The sequence below is a fragment of the Oncorhynchus keta genome, chromosome 20 (genome assembly GCF_023373465.1).
Source record: "Oncorhynchus keta strain PuntledgeMale-10-30-2019 chromosome 20, Oket_V2, whole genome shotgun sequence".
In the NCBI taxonomy this organism is placed as follows: Eukaryota; Metazoa; Chordata; class Actinopteri; order Salmoniformes; family Salmonidae; genus Oncorhynchus; species Oncorhynchus keta.
Window position 1 is genome coordinate 11,124,993 of NC_068440.1, and position 18,890 is coordinate 11,143,882.

An 18,890-nucleotide genomic window follows, 5' to 3' on the forward strand; every position below is an offset into this window, starting at 1 on the left:
ATGTCTTTCTAAGGTCTTCGAAAGCCAAGTCAACAAACAGATTACCGACCATTTCGAATCTCACCATACCTTCTCTGCTATGTAATCTGGTTTCAGAGCTGGTCATGGGTGCACCTCAGCCACGCTCAAGGTCCTAAACGATATCTTAACCGCCATTGATAAGAAACATTACTGTGCAGCCGTATTCATTGATCTGGCCAAGGCTTTCGACTCTGTCAATCACCACATCCTCATCGGCAGACTCGACAGCCTTGGTTTCTCAAATGATTGCCTCGCCTGGTTCACCAACTACTTCTCTGATAGAGTTCAGTGTGTCAAATCGGAGGGTCTGCTGTCCGGAACTCTGGCAGTCTCTATGGGGGTGCCACAGGGTTCAATTCTTGGACCGACTCTCTTCTCTGTATACATCAATGAGGTCGCTCTTGCTGCTGGTGAGTCTCTGATCCACCTCTACGCAGACGACACCATTCTGTATACTTCTGGCCCTTCTTTGGACACTGTGTTAACAACCCTCCAGGCAAGCTTCAATGCCATACAACTCTGCTTCCGTGGCCTCCAATTGCTCTTAAATACAAGTAAAACTAAATGCATGCTCTTCAACCGATCGCTACCTGCACCTACCCGCGTGTCCAACATCACTACTCTGGACGGCTCTGACTTAGAATACGTGGACAACTACAAATACTTAGGTGTCTGGTTAGACTGTAAACTCTCCTTCCAGACCCATATCAAACATCTCCAATCCAAAGTTAAATCTAGAATTGGCTTCCTATTTCGCAACAAAGCATCCTTCACTCATGCTTTAAAACTGACCATCCTACCAATCCTCGACTTTGGTGATGTCATTTGCAAAATAGCCTCCAATACCCTACTCAACAAATTGGATGCAGTCTATCACAGTTCAATCAGTTTTGTCACCAAAGCCCCATATACTACCCACCATTGCGACCTGTACGCTCTCGTTGGCTGGCCCTCGCTTCATACTCGTCGCCAAACCCACTGGCTCCATGTCATCTACAAGACCCTGCTAGGTAAAGTCCCCCCTTATCTCAGCTCGCTGGTCACCATAGCATCTCCCACCTGTAGCACAAGCTCCAGCAGGTATGTCTCTCTAGTCACCCCCAAAACCAATTCTTTCTTTGGCCGCATCTCCTTCCAGTTCTCTGCTGCCAATGACTGGAACGAACTACAAAAATCTCTGAAACTGGAAACACTTATCTCCCTCACTAGCTTTCAGCACCAACTGTCAGAGCAGCTCACAGATTACTGCACCTGTACATAGTCCACCTATAATTTAGCCCAAACAACTACCTCTTTCCCAACTGTATTTTATTTATTTATTTTGCTTCTTTGCACCCCATTATTTTTATTTCTACTTTGCACATTCTTCCATTGCAAAACTACCATTCCAGTGTTTTACTTGCGATATTGTATTTACTTTGCCACCATGGCCTTTTTTGCCTTTACCTCCCTTCTCACCTCATTTGCTCACATTGTATATAGACTTGTTTATACTGTATTATTGACTGTATGTTTGTTTTACTCCATGTGTAACTCTGTGTCGTTGTATCTGTCGAACTGCTTTGCTTTATCTTGGCCAGGTCGCAATTGTAAATGAGTATTTGTGCTCAATTTGCCTTCCTGGTTAAATAAAGGTGAAATATATATATTTTTTAAACATCACAACCTCACTCTGTCTGATGGGAACAAAAAGATAACAGCTAAACCAGGCCATTCATATCTTGACCATCCAGACAGAATCACTGACCGCTGCCAGGTGCTGTGCAGTGAGGGTCTGTCTGGACGATGTTACTGGGAGGTGGAGAGGAGTGGGAACGGTGTTTCTAAGGCAGCCTCATATAAAGATATTAAGAGAACAGGTGGTAATGACTCAGTATTAGGACTCAATGACAAGTCCTGGAGTTTACGGCATCATCATGGTGGTTATCATTTCAGACACAATAATGTTGCCACTCAAGTATCAGGCCCTCTGTCATCCAGAGTCAAGAGTGTACCTGGATCACAAGGCAGGTTCTCTGTCCTTCTACAGTGTTTCTGGTACAATGAGCCTCCTCCACAGAGTCCAGACCACATTCACTCAGCCCCTCTATCCTGGGTTTGGCTTTGGTTATTTTGGAGATACCGCAGAGCTGTGTAAGTTGTAGAGGTGGCCTTACTGGATGTGCTTTATCATGTACTTTAACCCTGTGCAGACGATATCTAACCCTATATTTAACCCTTCTAAGACGATATCTTGACGTTTAGTCAATGTTTCAGTCTTGTACATTCCCATTCATCTCCATGTATTCTCACTTTGATATATATGAGTAACAACTACTGAGCTGCTATATTTTTTTATGATGATTTTTTTATTATGGATTTCAATAAATGAAGACTGATTGTCTGGTGTTTTTACCCACTGATCCTTAGATTTGAATGTGTTAAAGGACATCTTTACTCTTTTTTTTAGACTTCATGTATCTCTATTTTCCTATTTAACCTGAAAGTAGTGTATTGGGCCAGGAGAAGCTATCATCTAGCCATTAAGCCAACTGAACACTTCTAACCAGGAAGTTGGAATGAATGGGGCTTTCGGATCAAGTTCACAATTGCATCAAACTAAATAATGCAGGCTATGTTATTCTCATGCAGTGAAACAACATTAACCGGTCCCAGTTCAGCGATTTCGTATCGAGTGGAATAAGACAACAATGGAAACAAAAGGAGTGAATGGGGCATGCAGACCAAGTTTACCACTTTGAAATTATTTGGCCAGAAATGTTAAACTTGGTCTGCATGCCCCATTCAATCCTATCGTTGTTGGGTTTTTAAAAAAAAATCTCGATCCACTTAAAATGAAATCACTGAACCGGGAGGGGGAATGTTGTTTCACTGCAAGAGAACAACATCTCTGAGTGAAGGGAACTCTTGTTAGTGTAATTGTGAACTCTAGTCCTCGCTGTTGTAATACCACTTCAGTGTGTAAGCTCAACCTGAATCATACTCAATATGCAACATTCAATCTCTTATTTCAAGATAATAGTCAAACACATTACATAAGACTATATCTCCACACCACAGTTATTGTTTTTGCCTTTTTTCTTTATTAATATCATAATCATTTAACATAGTTATGACCTTTTGAGAGAGAGAGACTCCATGAACTCTTACACGCTTTTTAGACTAACTGGGGAGGAATCTAAACCTAACATTCCACATGTGCCAGAACACATCTCGTTGCTGGTGATGCAAGTGACGCACCCATGCTCCTCCTGATTCGTGTGCTTGTCAATCAATTGGTGCGCTTGGTTGAGCTCGGGCGGTGTGCCGGTAGACAGAGATCCCGCTTTGGAGCCAACTGAATGACCCAAGAATGCACAATCCGATGTAAATCAAGCACATCTACTGTAAAAGGGTGCCTTTTTATTGTTTATGTTTACCACAGGAGGTTGGTGGCACCTTAATTGGAGTGAATGGGCTTGTGGTAATGGCTGGAGTGGAATTGGTGGAATGGTATCAAATACAAACACATGGTCTCCTAATGTTTGATGCCATTCCATTTGCTCCGTTCCAGCCATCATTATGAGCCGTCCAATGCAATACTCCTTTTTCAATATTTCATTACTCTATATTCCTACTAAAGTCAAAGGCAGTGTGAGTTGACATAGCACTGTAAAATATAACTATAAAATATGTTCATGGCACAACTCCTTACATAGTCCAATAAAAAGTATGAGCTGGAGCACCCCCAGAGTACATTATTTAGTGTTGAGGTGCTGACTAATGGAGAATAAACTGGAAGCTAGAAAAACAAAGAGAGTCGCACACTCTCATTGCTCATTGGGCTAAACAGTGTGGTAGTTGGGGCTAAACAGTGTGGTAGTTGGGGTAAATGGGGCTAAACAGTGTGGTAGTTGGGGTAAATGGGGCTAAACAGTGTGGTAGTTGGGACTAAACAGTGTGGTAGTTGGGACTAAACAGTGGGGTAGTTGGGACTAAACAGTGTGGTAGTTGGGACTAAACAGTGTGGTAGTTGGGGTAAATGGGGCTAAACAGTGTGGTAGTTGGGACTAAACAGTGTGGTAGTTGGGGGTATCACTATCACTGCTGATGATGAGAGGTTCCCTCTCTGGTAGGTGGAACGCTGAACTCTTTTCCCCGAGTTGCCATGGCCACGCATCCCAACACATCCGGGTCATAGTAGCAGCTACTGCAGCCACAGTCATGGTAACCAGCGCCCCCAGGGCCAACGCCCCTAGCAACCAGGGCCACGCCTCCATCATTAGCTCCAGGTAAGGACTGAGAACCTCCGATATCCTCTGATCTGGAGGGGAGGAGCAAGGGAAGAGAGGAGAGGAGGGGAGGAGTCCTTTAAAATCATTCAGCCGTTCACGATTAAAACATGCATATTACTAAATTAGTCAGTCAAACAACACACACCCACGCTGACACTCACACACTGTACTTACCTGAGTTGAGCATGTAGGAGTATTGGTACCCCAGTTCTTTGCTGGAGGTAAAGTATTCTATGTTTCTGTGTAGAGGTATGAATGGCACCATGTGGTACTGCCTATTGTGGCCAATGGGAGCATTGAACTCTGGGTAGTGGGTCTGCTCTGGAGCATGTCTCCTCAACCACTGCTCATAGATACTGAAAACAGAGAGAGAGACCGAGAGAGAGAGAGAGAGAGAGAGAGCGAGAGAGAGAGAGAGAGAGAGGGGCAGGGAGGGTGTGTGTTGGGAGAGAGAGAGAGAGAGTGATCCAGAGAGAAATAGAAACAGGGTGTGGGAGAGGTGTGTGTATGCGTGTGTGTGCGTGTGTGTGTGTGTGTGTGTGTGTGTGTGTGTGTGTGTGTGTGTGTGTGTGTGTGTGTGTGTGTGTGTGTGTGTGTGTGCGTGCGTGCTAACCTGTCTACGTAGGCGTGGTGCAGTAGGAAAATAGGGTCGTTAGCTGACCCCTGGACTGAAGACATTGAGCCGTTCATGAAGATATGAAGAGAGGCGTGCATCCCCATCACCCTACTGTTACCCAGGCCTGTCTGAGGGTTCCCAAAACCTATAGGTCAGGGGTTAGAGGTTAGATGTCATCCCGACCACCCTACTGTTACCCAGGCCTGTCTGAGGGTTCCCAAAACTTATAGGTCAGGGGTTAGAGGTTAGATGTCATCCCCATCACCACACTGTTACCCATGCCTGTCACAGGGCTGCCGAAACCTAGAGGTCAGGGGTTAGAAGTCAAGGGTTAGAGGTCAGAACACAACACCGGAGTTAGGGTTAGAACAATGCTCTCTAGAGTGTTCTAGAACTACTGACTTTCTAGAGGTCTAGAACTAATAACACAAACACAAACACACACACATACACCCCTACTTACCTTCTAGTGTGTTTCTGAAGCTGAAGTTAGCGGAGCGGTCCATGGCTCCCGTGTCGTAGTCACGGAGACTGACCGTGAACTCCACCTCTGCTGCCGTCGGCAACCGCGCAACCAAGTTATGGTCGTGGTTGCCAGGGTTACGAAGCAACGGCCCCTCGTCGTTACCGTCACACAGAACCCCCCTCACACTGTAGTCTTCCGCCCGTGAACACATCACCTACACAAACACACACACACACAAAAGTATTGAATCAGGACGACTGCATGCCACATGATTGTGTTAGCCTGCTAAGCTAAAGCCTAGGACAAAGCATTGAAGTAGCTGTTCAGTGAAAATCTCACTTTTAAAATTCCGTTAACTCATACCCAAATTATGTTGTTGACTCATTGTATACTTAGAAAGTCTCTTCTCTTCCTCACAACTTTCTTTCCCCGCTGAATTATTGGGTTATCTAACCAACCACACCATATATACTGGTGCTCCTCTCCTCTCTCCCACATGCGCACAGCCTCCCACCACGCAAGGAGAGAGAGAGAGGGAGAGTGTGTGTGTGTGTGTGTGAGAGTGTGTGTGTTAATCACAGAACATGGCCTCTGGCAGAAACATAAGGTTATCAGACATTCTCCTGATCACCACCCTCCTCTACCCGTCTTCTCTCCTCTTTTCTCCTCTCCTTCCCTCTCCTCACTTCCTCTCCTCACCCCACTCTCTTCTCTTCCCCTCTCATCTCATCTCCCAGTCCTCTCCTGTCCTCTCTTCTCTCCTGTCCTCTCCCCAGTCCTCTCCTCTTTCCTCCTCTCATCTCCTCTCCCCAGTCCTCTCCTCTTTCCTCCTCTCATCTCCTCTCTCCTGTCCTCTCTTCTCTCATCTCCTCTCCCCAGTCCTCTCCTTTTCCCTCCTCTCATCTCCTCTCATCTCCTCTCCCCAGTCCTCTCCTCTTTCCTCCTCTCATCTCCTCTCCCCAGTCCTCTCCTATCCTCCACCCCTTCTCCCTCCTATCTAGGTTACAGCGGAGCTCAACAATGATAGTATATCATCACAGTATTCATTCAAGTCATCACATGAAAAGTAATGAAGAAAAGTTCAATTATGAAAATGTCTCTTCACGTTTTGTGAGTTGAGAAGCATACACTGTGTGGTTGATTACATCTCGATAGTCGCTTCTCCTTGACCAAGTCAAGGGCCTGTACATAGATATAGTTAGACAGAGATTTGCATAAGACACCAAGCAAAGATACCATGAAACAACACTCTAACTTGTTTTCTGGGAGTTTGAGCCTCTGTGTCATTAGTTTAAGTTCAAGTTTAAATTTGAGTTCAATTTGAACTGGCACACATGTTGATGTGATACATACAGATGTAGGCTCTTAATTTGATCACTCTTTTGTTGCTGTTCATGGAGCAGTTTGGACTACTGTGACTATTAATACCGTATATGATAAAAACCTGTATAGCAGACTCCTCCTCTCTAGACCTCCCGTAACCATGAATTAAAATGCAACACTTTGGAGACTATTGTGAACTTCTAAGAACAATGTCAAGGTGAGAGTGAGATGAAGGGAGGAGAAAAGAGGAGGAGGATTGAAGAGAAATGAGAGAGGAAGATGATGGAAGAGACAGGAAGAGGATGAAAGGTGTCTCACCCTCCAAGAAGAGAACACTGAAGCAGGGCTGATGAGGTTGGGATCTCGCGGGCTCTGGGCGCCCATCAGGTCTTCGGTGCAGATGTCACAGCCCTGCGCGTCTCGCCAGTCCCAGTACGGGATGGAGAACTCAAAGTCCCCGGTCAGTTTTCGGATCTCGCGCTCCCAGTGCAGCAGGTACACACGGTGCCACGGCAGAAAGGCGGGAGCCCAGTGGGCGAAGTCCACATCGGTCCAGACATTCCCCGGTCCACCGAGAAGAGCATTCCTGGAGACATAGTAGTGCATCCACACAAACACGTCATAGGTCGAGACGTCAGAGAACAGCGGTGTGCTCCCGTTATTCATCTCCCGGTAGGTCCCGGTGGCTATGACATAATCCTGGCTAACGGTGTGCTTGGCCAGGTTGAGGTAAGAGATGAGTTTCCGCCGTTCCGCTGCCGACAGGTGAAACACGTTCCGCCGCACGGACTCTCTCGTCTCCTCGCAGTTAGCCCCAAACAGTCCGAACTGGCACTCTCCGCAGTTGAACCCCATGTAGTTGGAGGCGCACTGGCAGGTCCGGTTATAAAATACCAGAGGCCACCTCTCTCTGTCGTCCAAGCCGGAGAAGGGGTAATTCAGCCCGTTGGGGAGATCCGATACCTCCACGTCCCGGCAGAACCCCCTGCCAGAGCTGGCCCCGCAGGCCGAACCATCCCCTTCCCAGACCGGGCAGCACTCTTTAGAGAGCAGGGCCTCCGTTGTGGCGCAGAGCCTTGGAAACTGCTGCTGGGAGAACCGCAAACACTGGAGGAAAAACACACCGTGGATGAGAAGGAGCCGCATCGCAATACATCACACCCGTCCCGTCTCGTCCGGTCCTGTCACACACACCAGCCCGGTGATGTGTCTTGATAGTAATGGAGAGAGGAGTTGGTAAGTAGAAGTGAGAGAAGGGGAAACACATGTGCCTAGTAGTACAGCCATGTCAGAGTCCCCGCGGCTCTTACTTGACTTCTCCTCCCACACCATCTCTGGCACGGCGGTCACATGCCTCATGACCCCGGTGGTGAGTTTGTTTCATAGGTGGCTGGTTCCCTGAACACACACACACACACCGATGGTCTTTCTCACACTAACCAACGGATCTCATTTATTTAATTACACTTCAGGTTTCAAGGGGTGAATAAATTTAGAGAATAAGCATACACATAGTTTTTTTTTTTCAAATCACAAAAGCACTTGTCTACAGGTTTCAGTGAAGGCAACTGAAATGTGACTATAAAAATAATGGTATTTTGGTTTCTTCAAGTTTCTTTAAATCATAAAATATGTTTTTTTTCTGACACTGTGCTTCACTGCAAGTTTCACAACCACAGAGTTATGTTGTCGTTTTTCCTTTTCTAATCCGTTCTGGTATTTCCCTGCATAAAGGTTGAGCAGCCAGGCGAAGCCAGGATCTCGCATAGCATAGATTAGACAGCATTACAGCCAGGTTGTAATGATTTGCCTACATTTAGGTTTTTTTCAGGTTTTTGACTGCTTAGGTTTCCGTTCTACATGTTTGAGTTGACAAAAAATCGTCTAGTCTATAACCCAGATTTTCCAATTTTCCCCTCAGACAAAAGAGTCTCAGTTCAGAAGGCAAGCTGTTATCATAGAGAGAAATAGAAGGACAATCATCTGGACAAGCATAATCATTCATGATTCATGATGGTGAATAAATCAGAAATTAATGTCTCCGCACAACATCATCACACTTGAGTTACTTATTTGTTTTTTTCAGACACCTGGTGTGAAAAAAAAATCTCTCTTAATACAATATCGTTGAAGAATATATATTTTTTGGCCTAATAATAAACGTCGCTCTCTTACAAAAAGGCTTTCATTTTTAATGCGCTGTCTAGGACAACAAAATACACTGAAAACTCCAATCAAAACGTCATTTCTTCTAATTCCACCCACTGTGACCCACAGGCAAAGCAATCATCTCATTTTAGTTATTTTTCTAAACCCCTCGCCTGTAAATTCCTAGTTAAAGCCAAGTACAGGTTTTTACCGCTGATCTATGTACATATTCTATATGTCGATACCAGGATTATATTGACCCACCCGCCACAGCACGAGGCGTCGCCACATATACAGAGCATTCGGGAAAGTATTCAGACCCCTTGACTTTTTCCACATGTTGCTAAATTCAATTGATTGGACATGATTTGGAAAGGCACACACTTGTTTAGATAAGGTCCCACAGTTGACAGTGCATGTCAGAGCAAAAACCAAGGCATGAGGACAAGTTGTCCATAGAGCTCCGAGACAGGATTGTACCAAAACATTTCTGCAGCATTGAAGGTCCCCAAGAACACCGTGGCCTCCATTATTCTTAAATGGAAGATGTTTGGAACCAGCAAGACTCTTTCTAGAGCTGGCTGTGCTGCCAAACTGGGAGGTGACCAAGAAATCAATGGTCACTCTGACAGAGCTCCAGAGTTCCTCTGTGGAGATGGGAGTACCTTCCAGAAGGACAACCATCTCTGCAACACACAACCAATCAGGCCTTTATGGTAGAGTGCCAGACAGAAGTCACTCCTCAGGAAGGGCAAATAACAGCCCACTTAGAGTTTGCCAAAATGCACCTTAAGGACTTTCAGATCATGATTCAAGATTCTCAAGATTCTCTGGTCTGATGAAACCAAGATTGAACTCTTTGGCCTGAATGCCAAGAGTCACGTCTGGAGGAAACCTGGCACAATCCCTACGGTGAAGCATGGTGGTGGCAGCATCATGCTGTGGGGATGTTTTTCAGCGGCAGGGACTGGGAGACTTGTCAGGATCAAGAGAAAGATGAACGGAGCGAAGTACAGAGAGATCCTTGATGAAAACCTTCTCCAGAGAACTCAGTACCTCAGACTGGGGCAAAGGTTCACCTTCCAACAGGTCAAGGATCCTAAGCACACAGGGTCTGAATAATTATGTAAATGTAATATTTTTAATACATTTGCAAAAACAAACCTCATTATGAGGTATTGTGTGTTGCTTGATGAGGGGCATTTTTTTTAGAATAAGGCTGTAATGTAACAAAATGTGGAAAAAGTCAAGGGGTCTGAATACTTTCCGAATGTACTGTACCTCTCTCTGCCATCACAGGACCATCACACGACCGCAGCGCAGAGTGAAAGCGAGTCATCCGCTCGAGATAACACTAAATGCCTTTATTGTCCAAACCCAGTCTATGCACAGTGGTACAGGCTATATATATAAACTCCTGCACTTGGTAACATTTAAAGATGAACTGAGTCATAACAGTTGATTTCAGGGGCGTCATGCACCCCAAAAATCTGAGGGGGGACTAAGTGTGAGGCTGGAGGGTCATCCGCTGTCTGGAATTTGGAGAATTACACTGGAAATAGCTGATTCCTGCACTCTAGAGCCATAATCATCATGCTTAATTCTATGTAAAAAAAAAAAAAATTAAAGATTTTTCTGCCTATCTAAGCATGCCTCTTTGAGTTTTATGTGTCCTGACTGGTGTCTCTTTTTTTAAAGAAACAAAAAATGTCTGCTATCTGCTCAAATCTGGGTAAAAGATTGAGAGGATTGTGAGTCTTATTCACTACATTTAGTTATTGCTTGCTTTTCTAAAGTCTACCAACCTTGCCAGCAGGCATGCCAGGTAAAAGATAGTTGAATAGCTACTCGTGTTTGATAACCTGAAATGGCTTCTTGGTAGCTAGTTATGAGGTTGGGAGACAGGTTCCCAATCTGTTCTAGCTAAAGCCAACTTTGCTAAAATTGCTACGTGGCTAGTAGTAGGCCTATTACAGAGAAACATTTGTTTGAGGCGGCACATGCCCTTGTGCCCCCTGTGGGCATGATGCTTCTGTTGTGTTGACCAGATTTTGGTTTAAGGCCTCATTCTGAGGCAAAAGCCCTTTTTTATAGGAAGCAATGGATGAAATAGACACCTTCTGGGACACATACGTTCTATTTGACTACTAGAGAAATTAATATATTTTTTTAACAGTAAAAAAAAACACTAATGTATTTATTTAAGTCTATTTGAAATTTTGCACAATGGAATCTCTTGAGATGCACCATCTCGTTTTCTAGAGTCAGAATGAAAGAGAAAAAAACTATACTTAGTAGACACCGTATGTCAACTATTGTCTAATAATTATAACAATGAAATAATAATAATTATGCTTGCTTAACGAGTACCACTTCCCCCTGATTCAGTTCATACCGAGACTTGACCTCTGACTCGCAAACACACGTGACCTCCCCCCTGAAGTGTTCCAACCCACCGTGCGATTGAAAAAGGCCTTCTTCAATTGCTCAACAGAAAGGGTTGTTGTTGTGCAGTAGGCCTGATTTCGAACCCTGTCTGTTATATTGGTGCAGTGATCTCTGAGCATGAGGTCAAAGGGAGGTTAAATGTAACTGAGGGGGTTTGATGAACTGTGCTTTTGGAGATGAGTAACCTTGCTGGAGATTGAAGACTTGTGTTAGCTCCCTGCACTCATCCCTTTGGGCTTTAGTTTTTGATTTGTTAAAAAAGTTTGAAATATCCAATAAATGTCGTTCCACTTCATGATTGTGTCCCACTTGTTGTTGATTCTTCACAAAAAAATACAGTTTTACATCTTTATGTTTGAAGCCTGAAATGTGGCAAAAGGTCGCAAAGTTCAAGGGGGCCGAATACTTTCGCAAGGCACTGTACATTAACTTCGCAAAGCCATTGTGCACAGCCATTGAAGAGGAGTCGGACAACATTCCACAGGCCACAATCAACAGTCTGATCAAGTCCTCTGGCAGAAACATAAGCTAGTCACACAGTCTTCTGATCACCACCCTCCTCTCACCCTCATCTCCTCCACTTCCTCTCCTCTCCCCACCCCCCTCTCTTGTTCTCTCCCCAGTCCTCCCCTCTCCATTCCTCTCTTCTCCTGATGCCTCTCGTCTCCTCTCGTCTCCTCCTCTCACTCTATGTGAAGGAGATGTGTTTAGCTGCATGAGGCAAATCAAATCAAATCAAAGTTTATTTGTCACGTGCGCTGAATATAACAGGTGTAGACCTTACAGTGAAATGCTTACTTACATGCTCTAACCAATAGTGCAAAAAAGGTATTAGGTGAACAATAGTTAGGTAAAGAAATAAAACAACAGTAAAAAGACAGGCTATATACAGTAGCGAGGCTATAAAAGTAGTCAGGCTACATACAGACACCGGTTAGTCAGGCTGATTGAGGTAGTATATAGATATGGTTAAAGTTGTGGGTTGTACACAATGCAGATAGCCCGGTTAGCCAATGTGCGGGAGCACTGGTTGGGCGGTCCAGTTGAGGTAGTATGTACATATGTACATGAATGTATAGTTAAAGTGACTATGCATACATGATAAACAGAGAGTAGCAATGCAAATAGTCCAGGTAGCCATTTGATTACCTGTTCAGGACTCTAATGGCTTGGGGGTAAAAACTGTTGAGAAGCCTTTTTGTCCTAGACTTGGCACTTCGGTACTGCTTGCCATGCGTTAGTAGAGAGAACAGTCTATGACTGGGGTCTTTGACAATTTTTAGGGCCTCCCTCTGACACAGCCTGTTGTAGAGATCCTGGATGGCAGGCAGCTTAGCCCCAGTGATGTTCTGGGCCGTACACACTACCCTCTGTAGTGCCTTGTGGTCAGAGGCCAAGCAATTGCCGTACCAGGCAGTGATGCCTTCGATGTTGCAGCTGTAGAACTTAAAAAAAAAAAAATAGTAATATCCAATTGTTAGTAATACGGGCTCGGGAGAGACGAAGGTCGAAAGCCATGCGTCCTTCGAAACACAACCTAAACATGCCGCACTGAGCTGTAGTCAATGAATAGCACTCCTACATAACTGTTCCTTTTGTCCAGGTGGGAAAGGGCAGTGTGGAGTACAATAGAGATTGCATCATCTGTGGATCTGTTTGGGTGGTATGCAAATTGAGTGGGTTTAGGGTTTCTGGGATAATGGTGTTGATGTGAGCCATTACCAACCATTCAAAGCACTTCATGGCTACGGACGTGAGTGCGACGGGTCTGTAGTCATTTAGGCAGGTTGCCTTTGTGTTCTTGGGCACAGGGACTATGGTGGTCTGCTTGAAACATGTTGGTATTACAGACTCAATCAGGGACATGTTGAAAATGTCGGTGAAGACACCTGCCAGTTGGTCACCACATGCTTGGAGCACATGTCCTGGTAATCCATCTGGCCCTGCAGCCTTGTGTATGTTGACCTGTTTAAAGGACTTACTCACGTCGGCTACGGAGATCGTGATCACACAGTTGTCCGGAACAGCTGATGCTCTCATGCATGCCTCAGTGTTGCTTGCCTCGAAGCGTGCATAGAAGTGATTTAGCTCGTCTGGTAGGCTTGTGTCACTGGACAGCTCGCGACTGTGCTTCCCTTTGTAGTCTGTAATAGTTTGCAAGCCCTGCCACATAAGATGAGCGTCGGAGCCGGTGTAGTATTATTCAATCTTAGCCCTGTATTGACGCTTTGCTTGTTTAATGGTTCGTCGCAGGGCATAGCAGGATTTCTTTTAAGCTTCCGGGTTAGAGTCACCCATCTTGAAAGCGGCAGCTCTACCCTTTAGCTCAGTGCGAATGTTGCCTGTAATCCATGGCTTCTGGTTGGGGTATGTACTTACAGTCACTGTGGGGACACCAGATACTGACTGGTTTTCTGATCCACGACCATACTTTTTTAAAGGTAATGTATCTGTGACCATCAGATGCATATCTGTATTCCCAGTCATGTGAAATCCATAGATTAGGGCCTAATTTATTTATTTAAATTAACTGATAACCTTATATGAATTGTAACTCAGTAAAATTGTTGCATATTGCATTTATACTTTTGTTCAGTGTATACACTATATATATATAAAAGTATGTGGACACCCCTTCATATTAGTAGATTCGGCTATTTCAACCACACCCATTGCTGACAGGAGTATAAAATCGAGTACACAGCCATGCAATCTCCATAGACAAACATTGGCAGGAGAATGGCCTTACTGAAGAACTCAGTGACTTTCAACGTGGCACTGTCATAGAATGCCACCTTTCCAACAAGTCAGTTCGTCAAATTTCTGCCCTGCTAGAGCTGCCCCAGTCAACTGTAAGTGCTGTTATTGTGAAATGGAAACATCTAGAAGCAACAACGCTCAGCTGTGAAGTGGTAGGCCACGCAAGTTTTGCTGTCCTCGATTGTGAACACCCACTACTAAATTCAAAACTGCCCCTGGAAGCAACGTCAGGGGTTTCCATGGCCAAGTAGCCTCACACAAGCCTAAGATCACCATGCGCAATGCAAAAAACATCTGCTGGAGTGGTGTAAAGCTCGCCACCATTCGACTCTGGAGCAGTGGGAACGTGTTCACTGGAGTGATGAATCACGCTTCACCATCTGACAGTCCGACGGACGAATCTGGTTTTGGCGGATGCCCGGAGAAAGCTACCTGCCCCAATGCGTAGTGCCAACTGTAAAGTTTGGTGGATGACTAATAATGGTCTGGGGTTGTTTTCATGGTTTGGGCAAGCCCCTTAGTTCCAGTGAAGGGAAATCCAGTGAAGGCCCTTTCCTGTTTCAGCATGACAGTGCCTCCATGCACAAAGCAAGGTCCATATAGAAATGGTTTGTTTAGATCGGTGTAGAAGAACTTGACTGGCTTGTCCTCAACCTCATCGAACACCTTTGCAATGAATTGGAACGCCGACAGCGAGCTAGGACTAATCACCCTATGTCAGTGCCCAACCTCACTAATGCTCGTGACTGAATAGAAGCAAGTGCCTGCAGCAAAGGGGGAACCAACTCCATATTAATACCCATGATTTTGGAATGAGATGTTTGGCGAGCAGGTGTCCACATACTTTTGGTTATGTAGTCTATTCTTGTGGGCCAAATTGTGATTTTTTGAGATCATCATAGAGGGGAACAGAAAGCACATCCACATTCCAGAGAGTCTTAGTTGATAACGTGCCAAATACTAGAGCCAAACTCATAGGAGAAAATAAATTAAGCATGCCACATTCACTTCAGAAACCACCAGAACCTTTCTTTTTTACCATAGTGAGCGTTTAATTATATCTGTTGTTCTCTAATTTTCCTGTCTGGCAAAGTACCAGCAGAGTTTCTAAACCCAGAGGCGCAACATTGCAAACGCTTGCGAAGCAGACCCAACAGACTAGGCCGTTGTTTGGGTTTTGAGAAGTCAATGAGAGAAGTAAACAATTATTCCTTAGTTGTTCATTTTCTCTAAATCTAAAGGCACAACCTAGGTTCGAGCCAATGTCTGAAGTAGTTTAACATGTTAATTACTCCAACCTCGGGAAAGTGTTAGTGTTTAAATATTGGAGAGTCGAGACCAAATCACGGGCGCTGGAAAGAGTGGATTTCAGTTGTAACAAAAGGCAGTTTTATTGAGTCAAAAGATATCTTGTCCCGCAGTTTTACGTGCACGGATCTAGTTCATATAACTCTGTAAGGAGTCAGGTGAAAAAGAGAGCTTATACAAAGGTTACATTCATTTTTATACATAGAATAAAGTAGGTAGAGTCTTGTCGTGTTGGTCTTCTGACTGGTCCCAAAAGGTTGGAGGCGGACCTGCTCTAACCAGAGCGGGAGCCCCATTGGTACAGAACAGAGTCTTGTTCTCTGAGCTCCCGACCAGTAGAAGGGGTGAGATGTGTGTTTATACTAGGAGATGTTTGTGTCAGGGGTTCGTGAGGGGCAGTTTTATGGCTGGGTGTATGTGTTCATGCGATGGAATGTCTTTGTTTCCTGGGGTGAGACAACAAAGCTGAGGGGATAGTGTTAGGGGGGTAGTATTATTGCTGGCTGTGTGAGCTAGTTCCTGTTTTAGCAGGGGTACGTACGTAAAATGACTTGAGTCAGGCGGTTTGGCGCTGTATAATATATGAGCCATGTGTATGAATGTTTACATATATATATATATATATATATATATATATATATATATATATATATATATATGACAAAAGTGACAAACTGACATGTTTTCATTTTCGTCGAAAATAACTTTATTTCGAAGCAGTGCATTGATGATGGCTTGCACATGCGCAATTCGGCGCGAGACGACCCTTAGACCCAATGAGGTATTTCTACGTGTGAGTCACTGATACATTGAGAGTGTTCGTTTAAAAAAGTCTTTGCGTGAGCTTTGCTAGCCAATGTCGCCATGACATCGCTTGCAAGTGTGATCTGGGATTTCTATTGCAGAAGCAATTTTAGCCTATCTTCATACTGTACGGTCTTTGGTAGCAGGATGTCGTCTCTGTTTTTGAATCTGAATTTAGAGAACTAAATTGGAAAACTGAATCTGGCTGCATCTGAGAAGTTGAATATATGAAACTTTGATAAACTTGAAAAAATAGTCTGTAAACTTGATACACGGTAAATTAATGCAATATCTACCATATTCAAACTGAATATATAAATATGCATTTGAATATTAAATTAAATGTAAATATTCACTCAATTCAGTTCAAAATCATGAAATACAAGTTAAATTTGTACAAATGGAAAAATATTACATTCAAATTCAATATCCTAGTACAAATATCCTAATACAAACAGAGCCATTCAGCAGTTTTTACCAAATTAAGTACAATACCATTAGAAATAAACAATTTAACCGTGCACTCTAGACTAGTGTCTGTGCAGCAGCCTGAATGTTTGACGTCCCTACATACAGACAGACTAAACATTGTACTAATTAAAAACAAAAATGTACGTTTTAAGTGAGAAGTAGGCATTGGTCTGAAGCCGAAAAATAAAGGAAATCCTCATGAGCACCACAATGCTTACTTCACCCACAATCTCCCTAAATCATACTCTTAGATGAGGTGCTCCCACAATAATGTGATTTGTACTGCATACAAGGTCAAGTATTGGATTCTTCACATACCACACTAAGACATTATCCCATTCCACTACATTTTATAACTGAAAAATGTATATATATTTAAAGCTTTGCTTTTATTCTTATAATACCATCAGGCTTGATTGAGTGAGCCGTTTTGTCTTGTAGTATGTGGTGCCTGCCGTTATTTCCTTAAACCTTTATTTTAGCAATACATGTTATATTTTCTGGTCAGTAGGTGTCCAACATAACAACAGGTGTGTTGGGCACAGTCACTCATGTTTGTATTTTTATTTATTTTTGCAATAAAGATGGTAACACTACAATAATACACATTTACAATAGGCCTGTATCTAAAAATACATACAGACTAATGATATATATATATATATATATATACAGTGGGGTCTGAAATGATGGACACCCTTGATAAAGATAAGCAATAATGACTGTATAAAATGAAGAATTCAAATATTGAGCTATATTGTATGCAAAAAAATTGGAACATGTTATTATATGCTAATACAATTGCTTAGCGCAATAGATTTAGTTTAACAAGTCATATTTTTTCTCAAAAAGGTAGGGGTCAAAATTGACACCCCTAAAGATTCTTATGAATTTAGTAGAAGTTGAGTATTTGGTCCCATATTCCTAGCACACAATGACTACCTCAAGCTTGTGACTCTACAAACTTGTTGGATGCATTTGCAGTTCATTTTGGTTGTGTTTCAGATGATTTTGTGCCAGATAGTAATGAATGGTAAATAATGTATTGTGTCATTTTGATGTCACTTGCGTTTTTAAATAAGAATATAATATGTTTCTACACACTTTACATATAGGGCTCCTGAGTGGCGCAGCGGTCTAAGGCACTACATCTCAGTGCAAGAGGTATCACTACAGTCCCTGGTTCAAATCCAAGCGGCATCATATCTGGCCATGATTCGGAGTCCCATAGGGCGGTGCACAATTGGCCCAGCGTTGGCTGGGGTAGGCTGTCATTGTAAATAAGAATTTGTTCTTAACTGACTTGCCTAGTTAAATAAAGGTCAAATAAAAAAATGTGGATGCTACCATGACTACAGATAATCCTGAATGAATTGTGTATAATGACAAGTGAGAAAGTTAGAGGGTCAACTATCACACCCCCAAGACATGCTAACTTTCTGCTCTTCACCCAGGTTTTCATATTCCACAACATATGAAAGGTGGACACTGTTACTGGGAGGTAGAGAAGAGTGGTCTGGATGTATATAGCAGCCTCATATAAAGATATTAAGAGAACAGGTGGTTAGGAGTTATCATGGTGGTTATCATTTCAGACACAATAATGTTGAGATTAAAGTATCAGGCCCTCAGCCCTCCGAGTAGGAGTGTACCTGGATCACAAAGCAGGTTCTCGGTCCTTCTACAGCATTTCGGACTCAATGCCTCTCCTCCAGAGTCCAGACCACATTCACTCAGCCCCTCTATCCTGGGTTTTGGACATAAAAAGATAGAGCTGTGTAAACTGTGATCGAGGAAGCCTTACTAGAGAGATGCTTTATGTTCTTTAACCCTGTGCAATTATTGCATTTTGTGATCGAAGATGTGATCTTAAGTTTAGTCAACGTTTCAATCTTGTACATTCACCTCAATGTATGATTCGATGTACATACTGAATAACAACTTGATAGAAACTTGTAAATAAGAATATGTTCTTACTTGACTTGCCTGATATTGAATTGCTTGCCTGATACAAATGACAATACTTTAACATTGATATCTTGAAACAAATGTCAATAAATGAAGACTTCTAATCTCAACCTCAGTTCTCACTGGATACATATGTAGTATTTCTTATTTTTATTTGTATTTTTTGGGAGAAACTCATCTACGGTCCAGATTGGTTTAAATAGCTACTGCTAAACTTAGCCAGATAATTAAATAGCCTACATTATGAGACATCTCTAAGCAGAAGGGTACTCCAGTAATGTCC

General features: G+C 43.3%; 1 protein-coding gene and 1 long non-coding RNA gene across 2 annotated transcripts; one reads left to right on the forward strand and one right to left on the reverse strand.

The window, feature by feature from the left end:
* Nucleotides 1–3,081: 3,081 nt before the first annotated feature.
* Nucleotides 3,082–8,029, reverse strand: LOC118399383 (tyrosinase-like). The gene is made up of 5 exons (XM_035795431.2): nt 7,019–8,029; nt 5,375–5,591; nt 4,909–5,056; nt 4,470–4,651; nt 3,082–4,324 (listed from the first exon to the last, which is right to left on the reverse strand). Exons 1-5 carry the CDS (start codon nt 7,844–7,846, stop codon nt 4,071–4,073), a joined length of 1,629 nt encoding a protein of 542 aa, XP_035651324.1. The 5' UTR covers nt 7,847–8,029; the 3' UTR covers nt 3,082–4,070.
* Nucleotides 8,030–15,614: 7,585 nt separating this feature from the next.
* On the forward strand, nt 15,615–18,717 carry LOC118399385 (uncharacterized). The gene is made up of 2 exons (XR_004828831.1): nt 15,615–15,708; nt 17,755–18,717. It is a non-coding gene; the product is annotated as an uncharacterized LOC118399385 (long non-coding RNA).
* The last annotated feature ends 173 nt before the right edge of the window (nt 18,718–18,890 follow it).